This window comes from Mirounga leonina, unplaced genomic scaffold (assembly GCF_011800145.1).
Source record: "Mirounga leonina isolate KUSES-001 unplaced genomic scaffold, KU_Mleo_1.0 Mir_173, whole genome shotgun sequence".
In the NCBI taxonomy this organism is placed as follows: domain Eukaryota; kingdom Metazoa; phylum Chordata; class Mammalia; order Carnivora; family Phocidae; genus Mirounga; species Mirounga leonina.
In genome coordinates this window covers 82,858,107-82,867,382 of record NW_023270447.1, presented here as the reverse complement: position 1 = coordinate 82,867,382, position 9,276 = coordinate 82,858,107, and the positions used below count along the sequence as shown (strand labels likewise).

General features: G+C 64.8%; 2 protein-coding genes across 2 annotated transcripts; both read left to right on the top strand.

The window, feature by feature from the left end:
- Positions 1–210: 210 nt before the first annotated feature.
- SLC25A34 (solute carrier family 25 member 34) lies at positions 211–4,947 on the top strand. Its single transcript, XM_035019721.1, has 5 exons — positions 211–1,464; positions 2,007–2,072; positions 2,161–2,313; positions 2,670–2,804; positions 3,434–4,947. Exons 1-5 carry the CDS (start codon positions 1,045–1,047, stop codon positions 3,614–3,616), a joined length of 957 nt encoding a protein of 318 aa, XP_034875612.1. The 5' UTR covers positions 211–1,044; the 3' UTR covers positions 3,617–4,947.
- A 729-nt stretch (positions 4,948–5,676) lies between these two features.
- On the top strand, positions 5,677–8,906 carry TMEM82 (transmembrane protein 82). The gene is made up of 6 exons (XM_035020240.1): positions 5,677–5,831; positions 5,971–6,043; positions 6,236–6,410; positions 7,064–7,478; positions 7,995–8,182; positions 8,460–8,906. Exons 1-6 carry the CDS (start codon positions 5,744–5,746, stop codon positions 8,553–8,555), a joined length of 1,035 nt encoding a protein of 344 aa, XP_034876131.1. The 5' UTR covers positions 5,677–5,743; the 3' UTR covers positions 8,556–8,906.
- Positions 8,907–9,276: the final 370 nt, after the last annotated feature.

Below are 9,276 nucleotides of genomic sequence, written 5' to 3'. Positions count from 1 at the left end.
CCATGCCAGGGCCTCTCCTCTGGAAACCTACAGCCCAGAAGGGGCTCCCACCAGAAGGGGGGGCAGGACGGGGGGCAAGTCCACATGCGGTGAGTGACCAAAGCCACAGGCCACTCCTTGAGACACATGGCTCAAGGGCCCTGAAGTCCTGGGAGGCAGGGACGGGGTGAAAGGAGCCAGAAGTGGGGGCGGGTGGGGGTGGGGAATGTGGACCATCTTTTACTGGGTGAAGCCCTGTGCCGGGCATGTTCTTCACACATCTCTAGTCCTCCAAAAATCCTCTGAGGTAGGTACTGATATTCCCATTTTACAAACAGACTGAAGCTACGAGAGAGGAAGTGATTGTCCAGGGTCACACATGATAGATGGCAGAGCCTGGGATTCAAAATCAGTTCCACAGGGCTCGAGAAGCCCTTCGCCCCCTCTGCTCTCCCTCACAGTGGGACCATAGACCATGGGAGCCAGACTGGAAGACCGAGGCCGAGAAAGGGGAGCACAAGGACGGCGCAGGGTGGTTGTGGACAGCTGCTGCATTGCCTGGGCACGCGGTTTCAGGAGGTTTCAGGAGCCTCCCCGGGCGGTTGCCCCTGTGCCCGGGGCTCTGAGCTGCCACAGGACTGGCTAGACCAGAGGTGGGGCGGGGGCCACCAGCCCTTTGCCCCAGGGCCAGAGGGAGGGCGGGAAGACCAAGAAAGCAGGAGGAGGTGTCTCAGCTGATTGGCAGCTTCTCCCCGCCCCCCAATCTCCAGCCTGCCCCAGGTGACCTTTTCCCCAGATCCCAGGGTCCAGGCACACCCCTGCCGGGAGGTGCGGAGAACAGCGACAGCTGGGATTGGTCAGAGCCAGCGGGGGCGTGTCCCAGGCTCGGCCAGCCCGGGTGGCTGAGCAGAGCAGGTGGACTCCCGAGATAGACCAGGAGCCACCCGGCCTACCCGACTGGGACCTCTGCCCTCCAGGCATGGCCCCAGGCCCCCTTGGTCCCCAGCCCTGTGGCCGTGCAGGGGTGCGGACAGCCTAAGTGCCACCACCCCAGGGCCTGTGCCCATGTCCCTGACCCGGGCACAGCCGGCCTCAGGAACAGAGGCCATGGAGACGGTTGCCCCAGCTGTGGACCTGGTGCTGGGCGCCTCGGCCTGTTGCCTGGCCTGCGTCTTCACCAACCCCCTAGAGGTGGTGAAGACGAGGCTGCAGCTGCAGGGGGAGCTGCAGGCCCGCGGCACCTACCCACGGCCCTACAGGGGCTTTTTGGCCTCCGCGGCAGCTGTGGTCCGTGCAGACGGGCTGTGTGGCCTGCAGAAGGGGCTGGCCGCCGGCCTCCTTTACCAGGGCCTGATGAATGGCGTCCGCTTCTACTGCTACAGCCTGGCGGGCCAGGCTGGCCTCACCCAGCAGCCTGGTGGCACCGTGGTTGCGGGCGCCGTGGCTGGGGCACTGGGAGCCTTTGTGGGGAGCCCCGCTTACTTGGTGAGTGCCTCGTCTCCATCCTCCACCACCCCATGACCCATGACCCCGCTCCCTCGGGGGCTCTGGAGCCTTCCAGGCTGACTCTGGTACCAGGTGGGGTGGGGCAGGCTGGGTGGGGCCACTCCGGGAACATCCCTGCGCGGGGATTGGAATCCGCCCCTGGTCCAAAGCACCGGAGTCTTGCCCCGATGCTCCTTCTCCTGGGGTCCCTGCTCCACTGGTCCTGGGCTGGAGGGCGGGGGGGCAGAGGGTGGCAGGACCCGTGCTGGCTCAAACCCAGCGTGGTGGCCCGTCTTCCTGTGTGGCTGAGCAAGTTAAGAATAAGCGAGGCCCCCACGTCCTAGGCTGGATGCCGAATAGTCATGATCCCACATAGTCAGAACAGCTTGTTCAGCGGGAGCAGAGAGGCCGGAAGAAGGTCACCGACTTCAGAGACACCCAACCCTATTCCCCACGCCCCCTAAGCTGGGGGTGTGGGCTCCTGGAGGTCTGGACGTCGGGGTACAGCTCGCCCAGTCCCTCTGTCACATCTGCTCTCACAGGTCAAAACGCAGCTGCAGGCCCAGACGGTGGCCGCGATGGCCGTGGGGCACCAGCACCATCACCAGGTAGGAACTGTCACTCCCCAGAGCCCCCTGGGCCGGGTGGGCTGGCGGGGGCTGCCCAGTGACCCGGTGCCTTTCTTCTCCCCCACAGAGTGTTCTGGGTGCCTTGGAGACCGTCTGGCGGCAGCAGGGCCTGGCAGGGCTGTGGCGGGGCGTGGGTGGGGCCGTGCCCAGAGTCATGGTCGGCTCAGCGGCCCAGCTGGCCACCTTTGCTTCTGCCAAGGCCTGGGTGCAAGAGCAGCAGGTGAGCCAGGGACACCTGTGCCTGCCCACGGACACAACAAAGTCAGGGCCATCTGCCTCCTTCCTCCCTGTGCGGGCCCTCATCACACCCCGACATCTCCAGCCGGACCCCCACCTAGGGAAGCCCAGGGGGAGGGGACGGACGGGGCCCCCGAAGAAAGCTGAGGACCCCGGCTCTGCCCCTGTGCCCAGCAGGGGTGGGGGCCGGCAGCGAGCCCTGACGCCGTGAAGGAGCTGGGTCGGGGCGATGGCTGGAGGGGCCTGGTCTGCCCCCTTACCCCCAGCTCTTCCAGCCCCCAAGTGCCGGGAGGGGAAGGTGGGCACCTGCAGGGGTCAGAGTCTGTCCCGTCCCCACAGTGGCTCCCGGAAGACAGCTGGCTGGTAGCCTTGGCTGGAGGCATGATCAGCAGCGTCGCCGTGGCTGCCGTCATGACCCCCTTTGACGTGGTCAGCACCCGGCTCTACAATCAGCCCGTGGACGGAACTGGCAGAGTGAGCGGGGGAGGGTGTGGGGGGATGTGGGGAGCTGGAGAGCCCAGCCCAGCACGCACACACACACAGAGCCAGAGACATGCAGACGTGACACACACGCACACATTGGTTCGGCTTCTTTGCTGAGCACCCATGTCCCGGGCATGGGCTAAGCATGTTCACGCCTGGATTTTGTTCTAGCCTCACAACCACCTTCATTCTCCTGATGAGGAAACGGAAGTTCAGGGAGATCTAGTGACGTGCCTGAGGTCACCCAGCTGCTAAGTGCAGGAGCCGGGCCGGGAATCCAGGCTGGACCCACGGCCCGGCAGACACACACGGGCCAGCCCGTACCCTGGCGCGGGTTGTGCTCAACACAAAGGTGCCCTCCAAAGGCTGAGCTCGGGGCGAAATCCACTTGTGTGCCACTAGCCAAAGCTCGGCCCCTGGGGCATGGGCTGTGGCTGCCTGGAGGAAGAGGTCTCTTCGTAAATGTCACAGCCTACAGGGCCACCTTTCTGTAAGTTGCCAGCCTGGGGAGCGTCTGTCTGCTGACTTGCCGCAGAAGCCCCTACACACGGACACACCGGCTTGTGGTAGCCAGGGCTCCACGACCCCCACCGTGACCTCCGCCCTGTGTCTGTCCCCAGGGCCAGCTGTATGGTGGACTTGCCGACTGCCTGGTGAAGATCTGGCGGCAGGAGGGCCCCCTGGCACTCTACAAGGGTCTGGGCCCGGCCTACCTGCGCCTGGGCCCCCACACCATCCTCAGCATGCTCTTCTGGGATGAGCTCCGGAAACTGGCCGCGCGGGGCCAGCGCCAGGGCACCTAGGCAGCATCCGTCATCCCCGTGTCCTGACACAGCCCGGGACCTGGCGGGAAGCGACGGCCCGCTCTGGCTGGCAATGGCCGTCTCAGAGCAGGCCACAGGCCCAGACCCTGCCACACGTCCGAGGAGAGTGTGGACAGCTCTGGTCAACCGAGACCCCTGGCCCACTCAGGGCCTGAGCCTCTGCCCTGGATCACCAGGCACTCTGTTCTCCCGCAAGTTCTCTTCCCTCTCTGCCTGGGTTACCTCATCCCCGAGCCTTACCCGTGATTACATAACCGCTCCGGGGCATGACTGTCACCACGAGCTGGGTCACTCACATGCATCAGCTTGCTTAGTCCTCAAACAGGACGAGACAGTGAAATCCTCTCTTACCAAGAGGAAGCTGAGGCTCAGCAAGGTGAAGTGCTTTGACCAAAGCCACACAGCTCTGAGGGGACGGAACCAGGACTGGATCTTAGCTCTGCCCAGTGCAGACTGGTGCCCCTGGCAGGAGCCAGGACCCGGGGGCTGGAGGGCCCCTGAGTGTCACTAGTCATGGGGAGGCCCCAGGATGCACCAGGAGGCCGTCGTGTCACACGTGTGTTCGTGAGCTCAGGCTGCCGTAAAAAGCACCTCAGACCAGGGGTTCAAACAACAGATCTTGTCTCACAGTCTGGAGGCTGGAAGTCCAAGATCAAGGTGTCAGTAGGGTTGGTTTCTCTGAGGCCTCTGCGCTTGGCGGCCCTGGGTCCTCACATGGTCTTCCTTCTGTGCCTGTGTCCGAATCTCTTCTAATAGGGACACCAGTCATGTTGGATTAGCACCCACCCTAATGTCCTCATTTTAACTTAGTCACCTCTGTAGAGACCTCATCTTCAAGGACAGTCACAGACTGGGGGTTAGAACTTCAATATATGAATGTGGGAGAGGAGGGGCCTAGTTCAGCCTGTAACATCAGCTGAGAGCTTTTACTGAGGGCCTCCTAGATGCCCAGCACTGGGGGCGTTTGCACAGATCCTCATGACCATTCTGAAAGGGAGCTCTTGCGGTGCCCATTCTTCAGATGAGGAGGCTGAGGCCCGGGGCAGGGAAGTGACTTGCTTAAGGTGAGTCGCGGAGGCAGGTGTCCTCATCCCGGGCCCTTTCCGCAAGCTGCAGCCACACTCCCCCAGCGAGTATGTTCCTAAGGCCCGCGCTGACCTTTGTGCTTCAGACATGGACACTGAGTACCTGGAAGGGACAGGACTGGCCCAGGTCAAGCAGCCTGAACCGCACACCCCACGTCTGCCGTTCCAAGGGCACAGTACCCCTACTGCACACTCCAATAAAGTTTTCTATTTTGTTTACTTCCACGACTCCCTTCTGCTGGCAGCCTCAGCCTCCGCCACCCGTGAGCCCCCACCCTCGGCTCGCTCTCCTCAGTTGGGAAAGGAGGATCCAAAAGTTTGGGGGCAGGCCAGTGGCACCCCACCGCCTCCATCCCGACTGAGGCCTGCCACCTAGTGGACACGGGGAGGGCCGCAAGGAAGGCTGCCCCGTGGCTGAGGGAGAGGACCCAGACCCCGATCTCAGCCTCAGGCTGTGGGGGGATAGATGCCCCCCCTCCAGACCTCAGGCTGAGGACGCTGAGCCTCAGGCTGTGGGGACACAGATCCCGCCTTCCAGAACTGGGGCTGAGGGGGCAGAGCCCAGATGCAAGGCTGGGGGCGGGGGCGACAGCGACGCCTGGGGCTTCGGGAAGGCCCTGGGGGGCAAGCCCTAGCGGAGACTGAAAAAGTGGGCCCCCACCTTGAGCGCAGACAGAGGCCAGAGACCAGGCTGGAGATGCCCCCCGTGTTATGCTGCCCAGACGTGGAGCCCCTGAGCAGCCGCTTGGCTCCCTGGGCCCATAACCCTGCGGCCCTGAAGGTGTAAGGCCCCTGCCTCCCCTCCCGGGCCCTCCCCTGTCCTCCCCTCCTCCCCCAACCCCACTTCTGACCCCTCCCCTCCCGGACTTCTGACCCCTCCCCTTCCCCACGCCCCCACGCCCCCACCCCCCGGCTTCTGACCCCTCCCCGCCCCTCCCCTCCCTCCACTGACACCTTTGCCCCCTGACGTCGGTCTTTGTGGTGCAGACCTGGCCGGAGGCTGGGGCTGATCCCGGCAGCCATGTTCTCCCTGCCATCCCTCCCCTCCTGGCTCCCCAGCCTCCCCTCCCTCCAGTGGGGCTCCGGCCTCCTCGACTCTGTCCTTCAAGGTGAGCGCCGCCTCCTCATCCCGCGCAGCCCCGCCCCTCGGGCAGCTCTGGGACCCCCCCCGCAGGGTGGACCCCCCACGTGGGTCTCCCACCACCTGTCACCCTGCCAAACTCGCTTGCCCTCCCTCCTGCCCCTCAGGCCTCATCGGGGCCAGTGGAGTCTCGGTCCTGAACAGCCTCCTGAAGGTCTACTTCTTTGTGAACTGTGCCAAGTGAGTGTCTGCCAACCCAGCCCACTCGGGGCCCCTCCCTGGGCCCTGGGCCCTGAGCTGCCGCTGGCCTCATGGGGGAGGGCTGGAAGGAAGAGAACCCCGTCCCCAGGGTGCGTTTCTGGGGGCACGGGGTCCGCTGCCTGGGCCGAGGCTGGTGGTTCCGCCCCTGCCCACGCCCGCTCTGCCCGACAGCAACCCCGAGCGGCGGCTGGAGAAGGAGCGGCTGCAGGCCCAGTGGGCCTCGCTGGAGATGGTGCACCTGGCCGGGCTGGCCCTGATCCTGACCCTCCTGGGGGCCCGGGTGGCCGCCCTGGTGGTGCTTGAGTTCTCCCTCCGGGCTGTCTCCACACTGCTCTCCCTGGGCAAGGTAAGGCTTCCGGAGGAGGTGAGTCACGACCCAGCCCTGGGCCCTAGTTCTCCCCCAGAACACAGGAAGCTGGGCCCAGCCGGAGCACCCCGTCTCCTCACCACCCCCTTTCTGTAAGACTGAGACTGGAGAGTGCAGATTGCCCCTGGGGGTTGGGAGCACAGTCCCGCAGTGGCCCGAAGCCCCAGGCCAAGGGCGGTGGCAGCTCCGGGCTGTGGAGCCCCCCACGCGCCAGGCGCCCTGCCAGGCACTTTGGGTGCGTCATCTGGCGCATCCTCACAATCAGCGGGGGTAAAGCTCTGCTGTGATGGGGGGACTAAGCCTCAGAGAGGGTGAGCGGCTTGTCCCAGGTCAACCAGCAAGAAGTGGAGTCAGGCTTTGAACCCAGGTCTTCAAGGCTCGGGGCCACCAACCTTCAGCGAGTAGCAATCGTGTTGGAGACCAGGCCCGAAGAAGTGGTCCCAGGCAGGGCTTGACCCGAAGGCAGCATTCCTTCTTTGGGGACGATTCCCAGGGTTCCTTCTGGCCCCAGCCTCCTACAGAGCGGCCTGTGTGCCTTCACAGCCGCCTCGCCCGTCCCCCGCCCCCGCGGGGGAGGCAGCTCCCCCCACCACGGCCCCTCTTCTGCTCCCTCCTCCCCCACCCCTGCGCAGGGCTCCGAGGGGGAGAGGCTGCAGCTGTACTTGCTGAGCCAGCACTCACTGGGCTGCGGGCTGACCTGCGGCCTGAGCTTCCTGCAGGAGGGCGCCCCTCACCGCACCCTGAGCCTGCTGCTGGGCCTCTGGCTGGCCACCCTGCTCAGCGCGGGCGCCCGGCGCCTCTGCCGCCACGCCTGCCAGCTCTACGAGCCGCACCGCGGCCTGCAGAGCTGCGGGGTGTGCCTGGGCCTGCTGGCTGGCGCTCCGCACCTGCCCCGGCTGCTGGCCCGCGCCCTGGCCGTGGCCTTCGCCGTGGGCAACCTGGCGGCCGTGGCCCTCGTCAACCGGGACTTCCCCACCACCTCGGACGCCGTGCGCTTCTGGATGCCGCTCGTCATCTGCTACGCCCTGCTGGTCATCTACATGCAGGGTGAGGGCCACCGCGGGGGACCTGGGCACTCACGTGCCGCTGACCGACCCGGGCACAGCATCATCACGCTAGGCCCTGGGGAGGCCAGCCCCGGTCAGACACCCCCCCTCCCCGCCATCCCAGGGCGCCCAGTCTAGTGACAGAAGCCACAGGGAACAGCTCAGGGAAGGGTGTGGCGTGCGGCGGGAGCTTGAAGTGGGTTTTGAAGGATAAGTAGGAGCCCCCTGGGAGAGGTGGGGGGTGGGGGCAAGGAGGTCCTGGCAGGGGAAACCACACATGCCAAAGCCCAGAGGTGAGAGAAGGCACGGCGCCGTCAAACTGGAAAAAGTTGAGTGTGGCTGTCCCCCCGAGGGAATGGGGAGGGGATGAGGCTGGCCAGCGTCATGGGGGCCTGATGGGGAACCCTCATCAGCCAGGCTGGCAGGCAGCTGAGAAGCCACTGCAGGTGCCAGCAGGGGAGAGTGACCTGGGGCCCCAGGTGTGGCGGCAGGGGTGACAAGCACCCCTCCCCCCCAGAGGAACAGCGGCAACACCCCGGCCTGCAGAGCCAGGTCCAGACGTTGCTGGTGCGCATGGGTGGTCTCTTCGTGCTGCTGCTGACCGTGGGCTGCTGGCTGGACCTCCTGGGACTCCTCCTGTCCCTGCTGGGTGAGCTCTGGTGCCTGGCACGCAGCCGCACTCTGCTCGACCTTTGCCAGATACAGGTGGGCACCCCACCCCGAGCGTCCCCCGGACACTGACCCTGCCCCAGACAGTGCAAGGAGCCTCAACACGCCCCAAGTTTACGAAGAGCTGGGGTGACCTCTCTTGGGGTGGGGGAGAAGGAGCTGAAATCCCCTCTTCCTCCTGGTGTTAACCTTTGACCCCTCAGAAGTCCCTAGTGGGAGGAAGGGCCTGGGTAATCGGAGGCCTGAAGTCCCCCACCAGAGGATGGGGGAACTGAGTGCTGTCCTCCATCTTTGCCTCCCCACCTTCCCTCAGGATTTTCCATCCCAGAGGCCTTCGGGCTCAGCTCCAAGGCAGTCCCAGCCCCAGCCCTCAGCAGCTGCCCAGCCCCAGGACACAGCCCCCTCCTGACCTGCCTTAGCAAGGACTTGAAGTCCGTCTTAGGCCCACCCAGGCTCATCTGGAGGCCTTGACTCCAGGATACTGCCCCGCAGCAGAGGGGCCAGCCCCACCTGGAGCTCAAGGTGGGCGCTGGGGGCTCCTGCCGGGAGGCGAAGGCTTGGGGCTAGGGACCTCAGAAGGGGGGCACCAGGAAGCCAGTGGATGAAGCCCTGTTTTTCTCAGGATGGACAATGCATACAGCCCCCTCAGACCCTCCTTCCCCAGGGGGGTTGGGGAATGGGGAAGAATTGCATCCTCAGAATGGCCCCCCTTTACTGGCCTCCCTCTCCTCCTCCATGACAACAATAAAGATGATTTTTCTCAACCTGTGCTTAGAATCTTGAACACACAGAGAGGGAAAGAGGCTTTTCTGAGGCCACACAGCCCTTCTGGCTGGGGCAGGTTCCGGGGATACATGCGGACTGGGTTCCCTGGGGTTTAGGAGTTCAATATTGAGGTGGCTGAGGAAGCAACAGGGATTCGGTGGCATGGACTCATGATCTAGCATCCACTTGCAGTTGTGGGTGGACGGTGTCCGTGTCCCGCCCCATCCTAGGCTGTCTAAGACCATGAGGGTCCTTGCTCTCTCAGCCTCGTTCAGCCCTGTCTCCCCTGCAGGGCCCAGCCCAGGGAGGCCACAGAGTATCTGGGAAAAGGTTGGGTACCAGCTCCTCTCCTTACTTGCTGTGTG

Coding starts and splice junctions, on each gene's coding strand:
- TMEM82 (XM_035020240.1), top strand. CDS start 5,744: ATGTTCTCCCTGCCATCCCTCCCCTCCTGGCTCCCCAGCCTCCCCTCC. Junction 6,044..6,235: donor TTCTTTGTGAACTGTGCCAA/GTGAGTGTCTGC, acceptor TCTGCCCGACAG/CAACCCCGAGCGGCGGCTGG. Junction 8,183..8,459: donor TCGACCTTTGCCAGATACAG/GTGGGCACCCCA, acceptor ACCTTCCCTCAG/GATTTTCCATCCCAGAGGCC.
- SLC25A34 (XM_035019721.1), top strand. CDS start 1,045: ATGTCCCTGACCCGGGCACAGCCGGCCTCAGGAACAGAGGCCATGGAG. Junction 2,073..2,160: donor GGCACCAGCACCATCACCAG/GTAGGAACTGTC, acceptor TCTCCCCCACAG/AGTGTTCTGGGTGCCTTGGA. Junction 2,314..2,669: donor CCTGGGTGCAAGAGCAGCAG/GTGAGCCAGGGA, acceptor CCGTCCCCACAG/TGGCTCCCGGAAGACAGCTG.